Here is a 19,286-nt window from a genome sequence, read left to right as displayed (position 1 = left end):
AATTGAATGAATGAAAAAAAAATTATGGCCAAGCAGGATTCGAACTCGCTCGCGGACGTGGCTCGTGTTTAGGGACCATTGTTTTCTCACTGAGCTAAACAGCGACTATGTGTTTTTTGTGGTGGAATGTTGCTATTAATCAAGAAATTAAAATGGTGAACGTTAAAACGGTAAAATGATGTTTTTAACTTAAAATTAAATGAATAACTAAATGAATGAATGAAAAATAAATAAATAAAAAATAAAAGAGTTAAATAAATGAGTTAAGGAAAGAAATCATGAAAAAAGTTGTCAGATGTCAAAATTCGAACTTGAACGTCGCTCGTGTCTAATGCGCCATTAAGAATGAATGGGGGATTTTAAGGCACAAATTTGCTAATTATGCAAAAACGGTAAATGTTATGAACAAATAAAATACTAGCAGTCATGCCGTGAATTTTTGGAACGTGTGAAAGTTGGAATGGAGTGAATCGGTTAAAGCATGTGGGAGTAGTTAGGTGTCAAAAAAGCGGGAGGAATAAAGTAGGATAATAATAAGAAGAAGAAAAATAAAGTAGAATAACAATAGTGTGAAGGCCTTCGCCTTCACACTAATAATAAGAAGAAAAACTAGAATTGGCAATTTCTGGAGAAATTGCGTGTGAAGGCGAAGGCACTTCACACTATTGTGGGACTCGAAATGATGATTAAATGACAGAAAAATGGTAAATTAATAATGATGATTAAATCAAATAAAAACGGTAAATTAATGATGATGATGAAAGTAATTATTAAAGTGATGTGTTAAAATTGAATGAATGAAAAAAAAATCATGGCCAAGCAGGATTCGAACTCGCTCGCGGACGTGGATCGTGTTTAGGGACCATTGTTTTCTCACTGAGCTAAACGGCGACTATGTGTCTTTTGTGGTGGAATGTTGCTATTAATCAAGAAATTAAAATGGTGAACGTTAAAATGGTAAAATTATGTTTTTAACTTAAAATTAAATGAATAACTAAATGAAAAATAAAAACGGTAAATTAATGATGATGATGAAAGTAATTATTAAAGTGATGTGTTAAAATTGAATGAATGAAAAAAAAATTATGGCCAAGCAGGATTCGAACTCACACGCGGACGTGGCTCGTGTTCAGGGACCATTGTTTTCTCACTGAGCTACACAGCGACTATGTGTTTTTTGTGGTGGAATGTTGCTATTAATCAAGAAATTAAAATGGTGAACGTTAAAACGGTAAAATGATGTTTTTAACTTAAAATTAAATGAATAACTAAATCAATGAATGAAAAATAAATAAATAAAAAATAAAAGAGTTAAATAAATGAGTTAAGGAAAGAAATCATGAAAAAAGTTGTCAGGTGACAAAATTCGAACTTGAACGTCGCTCGTGTCTAATGCCCCATTAAGAATGAATGGGGGATTTTAAGGCACAAATTTGCTAATTATGCAAAAACGGTAAATGTTATGAACAAATAAAATACTAGCAGTCATGCCGTGAATTTTTGGAACGTGTGAAAGTTGGAATGGAGTGAATCGGTTAAAGCATGTGGGAGTAGTTAGGTGTCAAAAAAGTGGGAGGAATAAAGTAGGATAATAATAAGAAGAAGAAAAATAAAGTAGAATAACAATAGTGTGAAGGCCTTCGCCTTCACACTAATAACAATAGTGTGAAGGCCTTCGCCTTCACACTAACTAGAATTGGCAATTTCTGGAGAAATTGCGTGTGAAGGCGAAGGCACTTCACACTATTGTGGGACTCGAAATGATGATTAAATGACATAAAATTGGTAAATTGATGATTAAATAAAATAAAAATGTTAAATTAATGATGATGATGAAAATAATTATTAAAATGTGTTAAAATTGAATGAATGAAAAATTAATGAATAAAAAAATTATGGCCAAGCGGGATTTGAACGCCCTCGTGGAAGTAGCTCGTGTTCAGAGCGCCATTGTCTTCTTACTGAGCTAAACACCGATTTAATGCTATTCTGGTGGACTGATGCTATTAAACGAGAAATAAAAATGGTACATGCCGTTAAAACGGTAAAATGATGTTTTTAACTTAAAATTAAATGAAAAACTAAATGAATGATGAAAATAATTATTAAAATGTGTTAAAATTGAATGAATGAAAAATTAATGAATAAAAAAGTTATGGCCAACCGGGACTCGAACTCGCTCGCGGACGTGGCTCGTGTTCTTAGGATCATTGTCTTCTTACTGAGCTAAACAGCGGCTTAGTGTCGCTATGGTGGAATGATGATATTAAACAAGAAATAAAAACGGTAAATGCCGTTAAAACGGTAAAATGATGTTTTTAACTTAAAATTAAATGAATAACTAAATGAATGAATGGAAAATAAATAAATAAAAAATAAAAGAGTTAAATAAACGAGTTAAGGAAAGAAATCATGAAAAAAGTTGTCAGATGTCAAAATTTGAACTCACTCCTGAACGTCACTCTTGTCTAATGCGCCATTAAGAATGAATGGGGGATTTTAAGGCACAAATTTGCTAATTATGCAAAAACGGTAAATGTTATGAACAAATGAAATACTAGCAGTCATGCCGTGAATTTTTGGAACGTGTGAAAGTTGGAATGGAGTGAATCGGTAAAAGCATGTGGGAGTAGTTAGGTGTCAAAAAAGTGGGAGGAATAAATTGTTTAATAATAATAATAAAAAAAAAAATAAAGTAGAATAACAATAGTGTGAAGGCCTTCGCCTTCACACTAACTAGAATTGGCAATTTCTGGAGAAATTGCGTGTGAAGGCGAAGGCACTTCACACTATTGTGGGACTCGAAATGATGATTAAATGACAAAAATGGTAAATTGATGATTAAATAAAATAAAAATGGGAAATTAATGATGATGATGAAAATAATTATTAAAGTGATGTGTTAAAATTGAATGAATGAAAAAAAATTATTGGCCAAGCAGGATTCGAACTCACACGGGAACAGCGCTCGTATGTACGGCCCCATTCTCTTCTTACTGAGCTAAACAGAGACAACTATGAAAGCGGTAGATCATGGTGGAATCATACTATTAAACAAGAAATGACATTATTAAAATGATGTTTTTAAACTAAAATTCAATGAATGAAAATGATTGAATAAATGAATAAAAAGCAACAGCGGCTATCAGATTCGAACCCACTCGGGAACGTGGAGCTTGTTGAAAGGGCCATTCCCTTCTAACTGAGCTAAACGGTGACTCAGTGTTGCTGCGGTGGAATGATGGTATTAAACAAGAAATAAAAATGTTAAATGTTTTTAAATTAAAATTAAATGAATGAATAAAAAAATTAATGTTAAGGAAAGAAGTCATGATAAAAGTTGTCAGACATCTGATTCAAACTCACTCAGGATCATGGCACATGTTGAATATTTCATTCTCTACTAACTGAGCTAAACAGTAAATGTTATGAATTAGAAAAATGGCAGCAAGCATTACATGAACTTTTCAGTTGTGCGCAGATATGCTTTCAAACTGAAAATTAAAACGCTTCTCAATGAAAGGCACAACTGCATTCCATCCAACCCCAAACTGTAGCAGATTTCACCGCATCTGACAAAATATTGCAGTCAAATATTTAAGTGGCACAAAGAGCTGTACTTTCAATCAGAAATTTTAAACTCTTCCCAATGAATAGTGCAACTGTACCCCATCCAACCCCAAACTTTGGCAGAAATAATGTAGGCAAATGGACAGCATTGGCTAAATAGAATGTTTATTGATATATTTCAGAAACTTCTCCCTCTGAGTACACCAGTTTAAGGGAGAGTCCTTCTTGGGGTATTTTTGGGATGTGGGGGAAAGCCTGGCGCCAAACATTCACGCCAATACTAATTTCTACCCCCTCCCCATCCACCAACTTGATCTCCTCCTCTCCCATCATTACTCCAATCGCAATGAACTGGACTGTTGACTCGTAGAGCTAGTGAAGAAAAACACAATTAGGTTTGCTCAGGTGAAAACTGAAGAATTATATACCTCAAAAGGTCACAAGTCAATAAAGTTAAAGGTGAATTCATCACTGTCACATCACATGCAATTACTAATTCACAGGGTGTCCATGAAGTCCTTCCATTATCTGTACCGTTTTGTCCCCACCTGGGGGGGGGGGTTGTTCGCAGACACGCTGGTCACAATTCAACAGCCTTTCTCGTAAAGTTGTAAAATGTGAACGAGATTGTACGGAAAGCCGGCATTCGTGATATTATACTCGTTCATTCAAAACAACCTAAACTTATTAAATTCCTTTTCACAGCCTTTTTCTACTCACAGATATCTTTGAATGTTGGGTCGTGTTGAGGGACAGTCCAAATTCATTTGTCACAGCATTTAGGTGTGAAAATGAATAAAGTGCCCCGACCTTGATTGGGGTCACGTTTGCCTCCCTCCACACCGCCACTCTCACCACAGCTTCTTCCTGCAATAGTTTGAAACCAAATATTACTTCAGTACGCGCATGTGTGAAGTACAATAACAGTAAAGTCGACAAATCAATTACTTGTTTCACGAAAATGATGCTCAATGGCACCAACCGAGCCCCGCGCACAGAGACCAATCTGCTCTGCTGTTTCTAATTTGGAACAAACAGACAGTGTTTAAGCAAGGGAACACTTTTTTAAATATATATTTAAACATACATTTGTGTGTTGAGTAAACTTACACTTTCAACACGGCCCTCAATGTTGATCAGTCCCTCAGGAGGGTTTTTAATCACCTCACAGAGAGACATCGGGGACGAGGGGGGGAAAATTAAGGCGAGCGCCTCAGCCTTCAAGGCATCTGTGCACTCCACCTCCGCCCCCATATAGACCTTGCTGGCCGATTTACAGTGGAGCACATTGGTGTTTGCCGCGTCCTTCGCAAAATGTGCGAAAACGTAACTGTTGCCCTCTGTGACCATACCAGCCAGGTGACTAAAGAGAGTCACCTTCATTGGACTGGTACCGTCACAGAGGGCAACAGTCACATTTTCGTAACTTCCGTCCATCCGGAAGCCGGACACACCGTCTGGCTTCCAGCCTCTGGCCCAGGTGTCCCTTCTGACGCCCACCACTTTGGCATTTATTATTTTTTTGTTCATTCTGAAAGAGAAAGTGACAATTAAGATCCAAACTTTTTATATTTATGAGCATGTGATTCCAAGTATGTGAAGTGAATGTCTAAAATTGTGCAAAGTAGTTGGCAATTTGGCATATCACATCCCACTGTTGCATTCGGGGACAAGTTGAATCATTTGGCCTTCACTCGATCCAATTGTAAAAGCGATGACCGAAAGCAGACAAAGCAACATTAACTGTTGCTTTTTTTCGTAGCATGTGATTGTATTAATTATCCTTTGTTTGTCTGTGTATGGACTTTAACTTTAAACCAGCAATGTCATTCCTCAACTCCAATTGCAAGCACATGCATACGGCCATTTTGTCCCACTGCGGACACATGGACAGCCAATTTACCTCGTGCAAAACCCTTGCTCACAGACTTTGAACAGCCTTTTTAATGATACAGCATTAATTTTCACAGGTAAAACAATATAGCAGATTTAGAAGTGCCACCCATGTTTGTTTCACGACTTATTTTCACTTTCATCCATCAGATGGAGTAAATTCATACCAAATTCATCAGAATTTACCTCAGAAAAGTTGCATTTTGACAACAGGACAATATCGGTTCCAAGTATAGTAAATGAAAAGAGAGGATTTTAGAACACTTAACTTCCACCTGGTTTGGAATTTTGCACAACATGACATCAGTCCAGGCTAAAATAATTAAAAAATGAATTTGGCACATGCCTCAGTGTTTATCAAAAATCAAATTTTAAATTGGAGGAGAGCTACCTGTGAAACCACTCACCTCTGTCTTCAGGTTTGCTGTGATAAGGGCACCTTGGAGTCTCCACCCGCTTTTATGCGCGGTGGAGTCGAAAAAAAAAAAAAAAGCTGTTTGGGCATAGGATCACAACTTTATTAGTTACACAGATAGATAAATAGATAGATCGTTGTCATTGTCACATGTACAACAAAATAAAAAATTGCCAAACAATTAGTGCATCTGCTAAAATAATAATAAGAAAAAAATATACAAGCTAAAAGTTTATATGAACTGAAAACAATACAAAAGTTCCAGTTCAGTGGCCTAGTGGTAGAGTGTCGTTAACTCCAATTGCAAGCACATGCATACGGCCGTTTTGTCCCACTGCGGACACACGGACAGCCAATTTTCCTCGTGCAAAACCCTCGCTCACGTCAAAAGACGTAAAATGTTTTACTGATTCAATAGATAACAAATGTAAATAATATCAACAAGAATAAAATGAATAAATGGGACTTGATTTAAATGTGTTCAAATTCACATTTAAATAGCGGAAACACAAAACATGGAAACCAAACCAAGTTGGTGATTTTAGGACCAAAAAAACCTCGGAGATGAAAAAGCAGAATGATTTATTTTTTTCAGCTGAATAAAGTTAAAAAAAAAAAAAAAGTCCCAATGATCATCGTCACACACATCTGGGTGAGGTGAAATTTGTCCTCTGCATCCCCATGTGATTTTGATCCATCCCCTGGGGGAGAGGGGAACAGTGAGCAGCAGCGATGCCGCGCTCGGGAATCATTTGGTGATCTAACCCCCCCAATTCCAAACCTTAATGCTGAGTGCCAAGCAGGGAGGCAATGGGTTCCATTTTTAGTCTTTGGTATGACCAATATTTCCATAATATGGAAATCAAAAAGTGGATGTCCAGGCCAAAGCGAAGAGCTGTCAGATGTGCCTTCGATTGTCCTGGCAGTGTCCTCTAGGAGGGTATTCCGCTGCAGTTCCCTCATGCTGAAAAGCGAGGAGCCGCCGGCGGTGCCCTCGATTGTTCCACGGAAGAATCGGCAAAAGTCCCGTTCGCCATGCCGGTTTGGGAGTTTATGTTCCATGATGCCGGCCTCCATCGTACGAGTGTTTTTCAAAAACTTGGCTGTCGCTGTGCTACAATATAATATCATTATCAATTCATTTTTGAAAATCCCATTACAGTACTTCAAGCATATGTACTAAAGAGTGAATGACATGAGCGCATTAACAAACCTGCATCTTCTTCTTCAGTCATTTGTCTGGCAAGACAGGCCAAATCCCATCAAGGTAGAGTACCAAAGGGGCCAAACTCCCGTCTTGACAAACGGAGGACGTGGAGCCGCGGGAAACACGGAAAAACTAAAACAACAAACATTGAGTCGGTTGAGGATACCAGTTGAAAAACACATGTAAAATTAAAGGGAGTGTTTCGTGACAATAGTCAATAATAGATTTGTAGGCTACTCACAGAAGAATTAGTTGTGCTTCTTGCCTCCCTGGTGTAGGAGTCATTGGTCCGTGATGAAAGTTTTTGCATGCTCAAGGTCTTTGTGAAGAAAAAATAAAGGACAATCCAAGTAAAAATGTAGGATTCTGCAGAGGGTATACACAAGCTTGGCTGTGAATTACAAAATGTTACAACAAGGCAATATGTCACGGTTACCTCTGACCTCCGTTGTGAGATGAACTGCTTTCGCCAGATGAAAGAAACTGTTTAAATACAGAAGAGTGAAATACAAGCATTTAGTGTCTTTAGAAAGAAATGGAAAAAAAATCATCGACGAGCAACTTACCTCGTCTGTTTTCTGTTCTCGCCTCGTGATTATGACATTAAAAAAAAAATTGAAAAGAAAAATAAAAAAATGTATGATTAAAAAAAATAAACGTTTAAAAGGCTTTCCCTTAAGTCATCTTTAAAATCGATGGTTAATTTAGAAAATTTAGAAACATTTTAAAAGTTAAAAGGTTTTAAAGTCCTTCTCTGAAGTCATCTTTAAAATCTGATTGTAGAATTAGAATGAAAAAAAATGTAAAAAGTTAAAAAGTCACCCCTTAACTCATCTATGCGTTCATTTAGAAAATTGAATCATGTTAAAAGTTCAAAAGTTTCAAAGTTAAATATTTAAATAGTTAACATTTTTAAAAGTGTAATATTTAAATCAAGTTGAGTTAAGGGAAGGCTTTTTTAAATTTTAAAAGCCTTCCCTTAGATGGACAATTGGACGAAATCTCCCGTCGATCCGAAAGACGAGTAGACCGGCAGTTAAAGATTGTTTTAGGTGTCAAGCGGCCGCGCCATCCCCTCGCCACCCTCTTGCCTTCAGAAGATTGTTTGCCCAGCAGGTGCGGATACTGCCACATGCGGGGCGGCCCAAGAGGGTGCGGCATCCCCAACCCAACCCTCGAACGCCGAGTGTCAAGCAGGGAGGAATCGGGTTCCAATTTTTACGTAATCTTTGGTGTGACTCGGCCGATGGATCAAAGCCACGACCTCCCAGTCTCAGGGCGAACACTCGTACCACAAGGCCACTGAGCTGGTTGAGTGCCTTCCCTTAACTCAACTTGATTTACATCTACAGAAATGAGATCAGCCATTTAAAATATCAGCGTGATATATGAGCCGTCATTTATACTATCAGCGGAAAATATAATGTATATGGCTATTCACATTGGTCTGTAGTATTATTTTTTTTTATAATGGTGAGGTTTCTGCCTAATGCCAACATTACATTTGCCTTTCTGAGCCACCTACGCCTCTGATACCATCTCATCTCAATTCAACAAATCACCCACGACACACCACCACTTACGCCGTCTGATTTCCGTCCATGTTATTTTTCCAAATGCTGAAATACACAATTTAGATTTGACTTACCTTTGACTATTCAAAACACAGAAAACAGGATTGTGATAGCTGTAGTATGTTTGCAGGACACCTGAATAAAGAACACGCTGAGGTCGAGAGACAAAAATGAGGTCAATCAATGTGTTTTTGTCAGTGGTAGCAGTGGTTATGAGCTGCGTGTAACCCTTTGAGCGAAACAATTCAAGAACGGGCTTGTACGAGGCAGAGAGCGTATCTTTGTTAAAATCGCCACATACCAAGATCTGATGATGGTCCATGACTTCAAGATACCGTAAGAGATTTTCCAAGCTTGGCAGAAAGGTCCGCAGACTGTGGCCTGGAGGCCTGTAAACGGCAGCGATTAACAAATTGATGGGAGCTTCAAGTTTCACCGCAACAAATTCAATATCGGTCACACCCTGTACGTATTTCTTTTCCTGGGCTGCGATGTGACTTTTGACACAAATACCTACGCCACCGCCACGTTTTGTCACCAAGTCGGGACAGGTTGTGTAAGAATCACTTCGGTTCCTGTGAAACATGGTATAGCCTTCCAAGCAGGCAGCCGCAGATTCTCGGAGGTGTGTTTCTGTGAAGCACAAAACATCAGCAAAACGCAGTTCGTGGTGACACGCGATATCCCGCACGTGACAAGACAGCCCTTCGGTGTTATGATGGACGACGACCAGGTCGTTTGCTCTATCTACCCTCGGCATCACGTGAAACAGAGGCATTACGCTGTCCAAAGAATCCTCTGTCATCTCAGCGAGAGCAGCAGTGATTTCTGGATTTGCATGAATTCTTTGCTCATCCATATGCAGAATATGCAGACCACTGAGCGAAGTCACTCTACTCAGAGCTACGTAGCCCATGCCGTGTTCGAAAACGCCTTTCAGCGAAACCGCAGCCTCTGACGTCGTCATGCCTTGTACCTTATGGATCGTGCAGGCAAAAGCAAGCTTGATGGGAAACTGCCGGCGCACCACTCCAGAATTCTGCATCCTCTCCTCCTGTCTGTCAATGAACACAGAATTCGCAGCACTCGCCGTCTTAGTCACGCAGTCTAGTTCCAACCCGACTTTCTGTACACGCGCTTCATTCGGGTAGTTCACCAATTGCACAACTTTTGCAAACGTCCCATTGCACAGACCTGCTCCGACGTCAATATTGCGTGTGACCATAACGCGAGCGCCGACTGCAACTTTGATCGAGTCGGGCAACCCGTTCTTAGGTCCTTGGACAGGGGTCGCTTGCCTTGCCATTCTGCCAGTTTTTTTGTCTTTCTTGTAGTCATCCGCGTCGATTTGTACAATGTCCTTATGAAGCAGATTCAGCATCGCGGAATTATGACCATCTACCTGTTTATTGGTGGCAAAAATATGCAGAATATTCTTTGGACACATTACCGGAGAAGCGTACCTCGTAGCAAGCAGAGCTGCGTCCGGTTCCGACAGTCGGTCAGACTTGTCTTTGACGCGGAGTCGGTTCAGCAGCTCAGCAAAGGCTACGTCGTCTTTCTGCCTCATGACGTCCGTGAGCGTGATCTTTTTGAAGTTGCCGCGCCAGTGGTCCAGCCGAGTGGGATCGTACACGCACAAAGGTTTGGATTGTCTCACGGGAGGGAGCTGAAAAAAATCTCCAACAGCAAGAACAGACATGCCGCCAAAAGGTAAATTGGCTCCTTTGATTTGTTTCAATCTGGTATCGACGTAGGCAAAGAGGTCTTTTGACACCATGGAAATCTCGTCGATAATTAGTATTTCAGCGATCGAGAGCTCCGCTCTGACTTCGTCCAGTTTGTTGCCCAGGCCTTGATACGGAGGTTTGAGACTTCTCGGCAGTTTGAGGAGAGAATGCAAAGTTGTCCCTGAAATGTTGAACGCCGCCGTACCGGTGAAGGCTGCGAGAACAACCGTCTGTTTGGAAACGTCTGCTTCCTCAGCCAGTCGTGGTAGTCTGAGCAGTAGTTTCGTGGCCTCCGCATGGATACATCTGATCAAATGTGATTTGCCGGTCCCGGCGCCACCGTTGACGTAGTAGAAAAACTGCTCAATCGGCTTTGAGCTACACAGACGTTTTACGCACCAATCGCGGACCTTGTAGAAGACTGACGCTTGCTTTCGGTTCAGGTTTCGATACATACCGCGTAACACCGTGGGATCGATGGCAGCGGGTTCAGCCACGATGGACATTTCCGTTGTCGCCGACCTCACGTTATAGTCGGGGACATTTTCCTCCACGTTCTCATTCGGGTCGTCTCTCGCGTCGATTTCCTCGATGCATTCGAGTCTTTGCAGCTCACTCTCGGGAGCCAGGTGGCACCATTCGTTTACGTTGAGCCCACTTTCCTCCATCTCCCTGATGGCTTCGTCGATGTCTCCGCTGTGTTTCTCGTATCGTTTTCTGTTCCTTTTGACGATTTCGCACACGCGCTCCACACGGTCGGCATACGGTAACTGTACGCAGGCGTGCTCGTGGAACAACTGAGATGTGGGAAAGCGTTCAGATTTTAACTGGCAATCAGCACGATGAGGCAGGTACAGCTTGAGCAAGGTGCAGTGATATTCCTCGGGATGCTTTTGTTCTGAAAATTTACAGTATTTGATGACCGCAGATTTTCTTGTTCTTTTCTGTACAAATCCCATGTCGTTCAGCAGACGCAAAACGTTCTTACCTTTGACTTGTTTGCCATAAACAATTCTGCACGTTGATGCAAAATCAGCCAAGCACATTACTTCAAATTCCTCCGTTTGAGGTCTGCATTTATATTTGTCCGGCAGGGCAGTCATCCACACTTCGTGAGAGTCCTGGGTTTTGCCCTCAAGCACTGAGATAGGATAACTCATTTTCAGCGCATTGTCACTGGTTTGTACAAATATCACACTGCGAGAGGACTGTTTCATATGCAAGCCGCATGCGCGTGCGACACATTCCTGGGCGCTCACTTCTCTTTTTTTGGAGTACGCTTGCATAATTTGCTTCATTTCATCGCTCTCGTTGACATTTTCGCTGCGGGAGTTTTCAATCACCGATTTCAGGTATTGGCTCAAACCGTGTTCAGCTTTGCTGATGTAGCTGCAGATGTATGCGATGCAAGAATAGGCATTCAGGATGTATTGGATGTCCAGATTTCCATCCCAGGCAAGAAGCAAATGGCGGTTGTAGTAGTTGACCCAGCAGTCTTTCGGTTCACGCTTCAGCACGACAGAATTCGACGAGGCCGTCGCTTGCAAACAGCTCATGTAGTCGTCGCCGGTGAGCTCGCATTTAGCCAGTAGCTGAGGCAAAGTCAGGGATGAAGTTTCAGGTTGATTCAGCAGATTTAGCACGGAAACAAGCTTAGCATTGGCCGCCGACCGACCCTCCCCGCGTCGATCTCGATCGTCATCGTCGACGGGGGCAGGTCTGACGATCGTCGTTTCATGGCACGGTTGTTTGGGGAATCCAAAGCGGCAATTCGCACCCGGGTGTTTGACACACGTTTTGGAGTGACTTTTGCTGTGCATCTGGACTTCTGTGACTTTTTTGTACAGTTCGGGTTCTTTCAGCGGGTCCGGAAGCTCAGCCGAGATGTAGCGGGATACAAAATCACAGATGGCTTTGTCTGAAGATTCCTCAAATACAGGAGCACCTCGAACCCATATGAGGCAATGAATGTGAGGACTTCCTCTGTGCTGAAATTCTAATCGGTAAAAGTAGTCTACCACTTCGCCAATCGGTTGTGCCGGAGAGAGGATCAAATCTCTGAACAGAGCTTCCACACGTTTGTCAAACATGCGCATCGTCGTCACCGGATTGCCCCTTAGAATTTCACACTTGGTGGCCCAGTCCAGTTCAGCAAAATTCACTACCTCACCTCGTTGCGCTTTAATGGCGACGATGACCTCTTCCCAACGCATTTCGGCAGCAGAAAATGTGCAAAAGAACGTGGGTGTGCCCAGCTGTCGGATCATCGCAAAAAGGTCTTTGGTGGTTCTCTCCCAATAGGCTGGCGTGCCTCTCAGTGGCATCATGAAGCGGACGGCGTGTTTGCTGCGCACCAACTTTTCAACTTGTCGTTTGTCCTGAAGCATCGCGTTGGTAATTCTTCGACCATCTCGGGTAAACGGTTTACCTTTGCGTAGCTGTATTGTCATGCTCGACATCGCCTGGTAGATTTCGGTCACAAACTGAGCAAAGAACAAGTAGGTCGGATCCCTGGCAAAACGGTCGTCCACACAACACAGTCGGGTTTTGAAATACTTGCTCGGTGTGAGTTTTATCGGTCTCTCTCCATCGAGCGTGTTTTGCCCTGTCGGGAACTGCACCGGAAAAGCCATGGCCTCAAGTTTGGGAGTCTTGAAAAAGCTTACTGGGTTATTTCTTTCTGCAGGAGCAACAGAGTAAATGCCCTCGGTAAAACTCATAATTTCCTCCGACACGTCACTTGGTTGGAGACATGATTCAAGTACAACTCCACCGTTAGGTTGATCACCATCTTCTACATTTTCTCTTTGCTGATTGTTACCACTGTTGACATTTTGTGACTCACCGTTCATTCCACGCAGAGCATCACTCTCAAATCTGTATATCTCCTCCAGAGCTTCCTCATTGTACTCACTGTCGCTCATTTCCGCTTCACCTGAGCTGCCATCATCATCATCAGCGAGGGTTGGGTCGCAAAGGTCCGGATCGTCGCGGATAGTTAGGCTTCTGTATTGTGGATGAATTTGCTTCAGTTTTATCAGAGCGCTCATTAGCTTGGACCAAGTGACAGTTTGAAAAAACTGATGGCCTTTGTAGCAAAGTCGTCTCTTCAGTTTCACTCTCAACATCTGCGACTTACTTCTTATCCTTGGCAAGACATTGACCGTCTCCTGTACTTCCGATGGCACGCACACAACATTTCCGCGAATGCCTCGTTGTTGACCTTTGGGAAGTGGGACAATTTTGGCAAACGCTATGCATTTGGAAATGAGGTGTCTCTCTAATATGTTCAATCCACGCAATTCTGTTGGAATAGCAGCTAGCGTGAGATTGTTTGAAACAGCCAAAGCTGGCATTTTACCATCTTTGAGATGTGTATGGCAGGTGTGACATACCCACTCTAGTTTTCTTTCAGCCGGCACTCTACAAGACGTCTGACATTCGTCATTGCAAATATGAACAAATTGTCCCGTGAGACAGCGCTCAACAACATCGCGGTTCTTCTTATAAAGGTGACGCCGACAAGACTGTACCTGGTTGGGAAATAGGGCTCTGTGGCAAACTGTGCAAACAAATGTGGGTCCATTCTTAATTTGGTCTTTGAATAGGTCGACAGCTTTCATTAATGCGCAGTCATTTCGCTCTCTACATAGCCGGTTTATGATTTTGTATTTTTGTAAAAGCATACTTGCTCTGGTCATTGTTTTATTCCGCAATGAATCCGATTTCGTTCTCATAATGGACCTCATGATTTCCTGATGTTTGGCTCTGAATTCAGGATTGCTTGAATAACGCTGTGTAATATAAACGCGCCGTCTTGCATTAAACTCAGGGTCGTCACGGTAACGTCGCGTTACGTAGGAACGTTTTCTTGCATTAAACTCAGGGTCGTCACGGTAACGTCGCGTTACGTAGGAACGTTTTCTTGCATTAAACTCAGGGTCGTCACGGTAACGTTGTGTTACGTAGGAACGTTTTCTTGCATTAAACTCAGGGTCGTCACGGTAACGTTGCGTTACGTAGGAACGTTGTCTTGCATTAAACTCGGTGTCATCACGGTAACGTTGCGTTACGTAGGAACGTTGTCTTGCATTAAACTCGGGGTCGTCACGGTAATGTTGCGTTACGTAGGAACGTTGTCTTGCATTAAACTCGGGGTCGTCACGGTAACGTTGTGTTACATAGGCGCATCGTCCCATTCGAAAACAATCATCCGTCTTATAACGAAGTAAGAAGCGGGAACGATTTTTCTCCTTAAAGATATGATCAGTCTTACGTTGTGTATAATAGGACATTTGTTTAGTGCGAAAATGTACATCTCGCTGATAACGCGTTCTAACATAACACCTCTTCCTTTGTCTAATCTCTAAATTTTTACTGTACCTTTCCTTATTTCTCAGATTTTTGTTTCTTCTCTTTAGTTCTTGTTTTGTACGTCTTTGTTCAAATTTATCATTCAAATTTTCCTGTGCCTTCATTCGTCTTAGAAATTTTCTCCTACTTGATTTCGAAATTTTTGACAAGCGTTGGAGCATTTTACCTGTAGTCCAAGAAACCGCTTCGCCGTCGTCATCAATCAACTCGTGGCAGTGACGTTGTTCACCGGCAGGTATTGAAGAATCACTCATCTCCAAATATGAGGTCTCGGAAACTGCTTTGCTTACACCGTCGTCATCAACATCTACCAGCTTAGATTGCAATGAAGTACATGGCACCATCTCAATGTCATTTGTAGGAACATCAATAGGTTCAAACTGGACCGGTACAAGCTCATACTGAGAATTACAGGAGCATTGCAAACTTGTGTAGAGCTCTGTCAATTTATTTCGAAGGTCATTCAGACGCACGAAAAGCATCATGACAGCTGTGCCATTGGGAGCAGGGAGGCCATCTCGTCCTCTAGAGTGGGGATCAAAATAACCGTACTTGCCTTGGTGGTCTCGGAAAACAGCAATACACGTCGACTGCATAATCAGAAGAGCACAACTGACCTCTGATGTCAAGCACTCAAGTCTGTCACAAAGGTTCAGAAAGAGCGCATCTCCATGGAAAGTGGTGAAAGAACCACACATTGACATACTCCTTATTAACACATGCCGTTGTGTGGAACCACTTACAATCTCTGGAAGTTCATCAACCGTCAAAAAACTGTTCAGAAAGCATCCTCGGGCTTTCAATGCAGCCACAGTACATGTATACAGTTCATTACCCACACTGAGAACAGCATCCAGGTCAGAGGTAGTCAAGTTATTTATATCCTGCAGGAAAGCCAGAAATGTTACAGAATTAGCCACACATTGACTGTTTCTGGATTGGCCATATCTCAGATGGGCTTGGCTGTGAGTTGCCATCACATACATTACCAAATCGTGTTGCACTGGTACCATTACCGCAATGGAAACTTCAGCAGGAATTTTCTTTTCAGAGTGTCCTATATCATTTGGAATAGCTCTTTTCATTTGCGTATCATTTGTATCATGTTTCTCCATTTGCAAATCGTTTGTATCTCTTTCAGTTGCTTCAACAGCACACACATGCTGGGCAGAGATATCAGCAGAAGGTGGAAGAGGTGCTTGGGAGCTACGTGTTTTAGCACGTCGCTCCCAGCACAACTTTACAGACTGTGATCTCCTGCCCTTTTTCGGCATGGTGTTAGCAAATAGTTTTCAGAACAAATGGGTTTAGACAGAAGGAAGGCAGAAACAATAGGTAGAGCAGAGACAAGAAAGGGTATTGGGGGAATCAGCCACAGGTCAGCAGGATCAGCCGGAAGTCAGCTGGATCAGCCACAGATCAGCCGCAGTTCAAAGACCTGTGCAGAGAAATAGAACAAATACAGCAAACCCTCAATCTTATGCAGACTTTGTGGTGCAAAATTTTGGAATTGCGTTATCCACAAAAGTTAGTTATGTAGAACAGCTTGGAAGGGGAAATTATTCAGAGCCACGTATACAGGTGCATTAAGAAATTGATGTTGGGAAACACATTGTATGACACGTCTGGTAATGGCATTGGGTAATGAATAATTGTTCTGGGTGAAAATGCAATCTAGTTACAGTATTTTCCGCACCATAAGGCGCTTCAAGATAAGAGGCGCACATTTGTACTTAATCTAGGGCAGGGGTGTCAAAGTCAAACACACAGCGTTCCAAAATTAGAAACTTGGATGAGGTCGAGGGCCGACATCGATATTTATTGAAAAATATCTTCCTCCACATTTGATAATCCTTTTCATAGCGACCCTAATTAGTTTGATTATAAAATATCAAACAAGAAAAGCTTATTTGTTTTAAATATATAACGAAATATTGCACACATGCAAAATTGAATTTCAAAGAAAAAAAAAAATCCATTTCTTAAATAGAATTTAAATAAAAACCATGCGCCTCACTTTGTGTACAGCCTTCTGAATTAAACTTCAACAGTAACATTTTCCCAAAGGCTAATAACATTCAACAATGAAATAACAATAATAAACTAATTAACAAATAACATTCCTCTTACAAAGCGCAGACATTCAAGTCCATACCTTGGAGTAGCAAGAAAACGTGCATTAAGAAAACCATATTTATAGTTCAGTTTGATACACACTGATCTACTCTGCCTTGTGTGTTTTTAGTTTCCTCTAATGTTCCTTGCGCCGCTACCTCCATAGCTGATCATATCTTGACAGACAATACACAAAACCTAAAGATGCCGTCGCGGCGGGCGGGGGGAATGCTCGCGAGTCGCCGAAGCTAACGTTTGCCGGCCAGCTGGGCGGCCGCTCCCCCCACCCCCCACATGTATATAAAAAAAAAAAAAATCGCAACAAATTTACACGAAGCACGAAAATGATACTTTCGACGGACAAAAACATGTAAATCCGGGGATAATTATCATCCCTGACTTTTACAACAGTACGACAGCTACTTTTTACTTCATCCACACAAACGAAGTTTGCTAGCTCAAGTGTATAAACGGGGCGAAAAGTCTCAACACACCACAGAAACAACAACGCGAAACTGCTCATCTGTCTGGACATTTCAATAATAACTTTACGGTTAGCGTCGTGTAAATTGAACATTTACAATTGTTAATATTGCACCGAGACACCACATTTACTTACGTCTGGTCAGCCGCAGGCAATCTGAACAGGTGCGTAATTGACGGCACTGAGCTGTAAACAGATGATGCATTCGCGTACCGTTGGAAATGAATTCTTTATTCCACCGTCACAAAACCTAAAGATGCCGTCGCGGCGGGCGGGGGATTGCTCGCGAGTCTATCTTAATATCGCACCAAGACAACACATACGTCTTGTCAGCCGTGAGCAATCTGAACAGGCGCGTAATTGACGGCACTGAGCAGTATAACAGATGATACATTCGCGTACAGTTGGACATGAATGCTTCATTCCACCGCCACAAAACCTAAAGATGCCGTCGCAGCGGGGGATTGCTCGCAAGTCTATCTTAATATCGCACCAAGACAACACATACGTCTTGTCAGCCGTGAGCAATCTGAACAGGCGCGCGTCATCGATGCCAAAAATCATGATAAAAGCGGAAATTTGGAAGGTTACCCTAAGCGGGGCTCGAACCCATGACAAGGAGATCAGAGTCTGATGCTCTACCTATTGAGTTACACACGGTTTCATGTTCTCAGATACCGGAATTTGCATAATGAAGGGAAAAATGATAGAAGCGCGCTAATGTGTAAATTAATAATGATGATTAAATAAAATAAAAATGGTAAATTAATGATGATGATGAAAATAAATATCAAAATGTGTTAAAATTGAATGAATGAAAAATTAATGAATAAAAAAAATTACGGTCAAGCGGGATTCGTACTCCCTCGCGGAAGAGGCTCGTGTTCAAGGCGCCATTGTCATCTTGCTGAGCTAGACAACGACTTAAAGTGGCTGTGGTGGTATGATGCTATTAAACAAGAAATAAAAATGGTATGCCGTTAAAACGGTAAAATGATGTTTTTAACTTAAAATTAAATGAATAACTAAATGACTGAATGAAAAATAAATAAATAAAAAATAAAAGAGTTAAATAAATGAGTTAAGGAAAGAAATCATGAAAAAAGTTGTCAGACGTCAAAATTCGAACTCCCTCGTGAACGTCGCTCGTTTCTAATACGCCATTAAGAATGAATGGGGGATTTTAAGGCATAAATTTGCTAATTATGCAAAAACGGTAAATGTTATGAACAAATAAAATACTAGCAGTCATGCCGTGAATTTTTGGAACGTGTGAAATTTGGAATGGGGTGAATCGGTTAAAGCACGTGGGAGTAGTTAGGTGTCAAAAAAGTGGGAGGAATAAAGTAGGATAATAATAAGAAGAAGAAAAATAAAGTAGAATAACAATAGTGTGAAGGCCTTCGCCTTCACACTAACTAGAATTGGCAATTTCTGGAGAAATTGCGTGTGAAGGCGAAGGCACTTCACACTATTGTGGGACTCGAAATGATGATTAAATGACAGAAAAATGATAAATTAATAATGATGATTAAATCAAATAAAAACGGTAAATTAATGATGATGATGAAAGTAATTATTAAAGTGATGTGTTAAAATTGAATGAATGAAAAAAATATCATGGCCAAGCAGGATTCGAACCCGCTCGCGGACGTGGCTCGTGTTTAGGGACCATTGTATTCTCACTGAGCTAAACAGCGACTATGTGTTTCCTGTGGTGGAATGTTGCTATTAATCAAGAAATTAAAATGGTGAACGTTAAAATGGTAAAATGATGTTTTTAACTTAAAATTAAATGAATAACTAAATGAAAAATAAAAACGGTAAATTAATGATGATGATGAAAGTAATTATTAAAGTGATGTGTTAAAATTGAATGAATGAAAAAAAAATTATGGCCAAGCAGGATTCGAACTCGCTCGCG

At 41.2% G+C, this 19,286-nt stretch overlaps 1 protein-coding gene across 23 annotated transcripts; it reads right to left on the bottom strand.

The window, feature by feature from the left end:
- Nucleotides 1-3,701: 3,701 nt before the first annotated feature.
- Nucleotides 3,702-19,286, bottom strand: LOC147061337 (uncharacterized). Of its 23 annotated transcripts, XM_085905833.1 has the most exons (11): nucleotides 13,923-14,329; nucleotides 13,529-13,612; nucleotides 13,304-13,395; nucleotides 8,734-13,069; nucleotides 7,522-7,673; nucleotides 7,327-7,451; nucleotides 7,092-7,217; nucleotides 5,871-6,992; nucleotides 4,681-5,101; nucleotides 4,519-4,590; nucleotides 3,912-4,437 (listed from the first exon to the last, which is right to left on the bottom strand). In XM_085905833.1, the coding sequence occupies exons 1-7, from the start codon at nucleotides 13,973-13,975 to the stop codon at nucleotides 7,110-7,112; spliced, it is 4,950 nt and encodes a 1,649-aa protein (XP_085761959.1). In that variant the 5' UTR covers nucleotides 13,976-14,329; the 3' UTR covers nucleotides 3,912-4,437; nucleotides 4,519-4,590; nucleotides 4,681-5,101; nucleotides 5,871-6,992; nucleotides 7,092-7,109. The 23 variants fall into 23 exon arrangements, with proteins under 23 accessions (XP_085761941.1, XP_085761959.1, XP_085761945.1 ...); XM_085905819.1 differs by lacking the exon at nucleotides 13,923-14,329 and adding exons at nucleotides 14,930-16,201; nucleotides 17,498-19,286 and having other exon boundaries at nucleotides 8,734-13,922; XM_085905832.1 differs by having other exon boundaries at nucleotides 8,734-13,395; nucleotides 13,785-14,329.

The sequence above is a fragment of the Syngnathus leptorhynchus genome, chromosome 2, assembly GCF_054491065.1.
Source record: "Syngnathus leptorhynchus isolate UIUO chromosome 2, UIUO_Slep, whole genome shotgun sequence".
Lineage (NCBI taxonomy): Eukaryota > Metazoa > Chordata > Actinopteri > Syngnathiformes > Syngnathidae > Syngnathus > Syngnathus leptorhynchus.
This window is presented reverse-complemented; position numbering and strand designations above follow the sequence as displayed.

Bases quoted from the DNA above. Each gene is read 5' to 3' on its own strand.
- LOC147061337 (XM_085905815.1), bottom strand. From the start codon at position 14,138: ATGAGGTCCATTATGAGAACGAAATCGGATTCATTGCGGAATAAAACA. The intron at 7,674-8,733 runs GTAAGTCAAATC...CATAATCACGAG, and splicing joins TGTGTTTTGAATAGTCAAAG to GCGAGAACAGAAAACAGACG. The intron at 7,218-7,326 runs GTGAGTAGCCTA...TTGTTGTTTTAG, and splicing joins GAAGCACAACTAATTCTTCT to TTTTTCCGTGTTTCCCGCGG.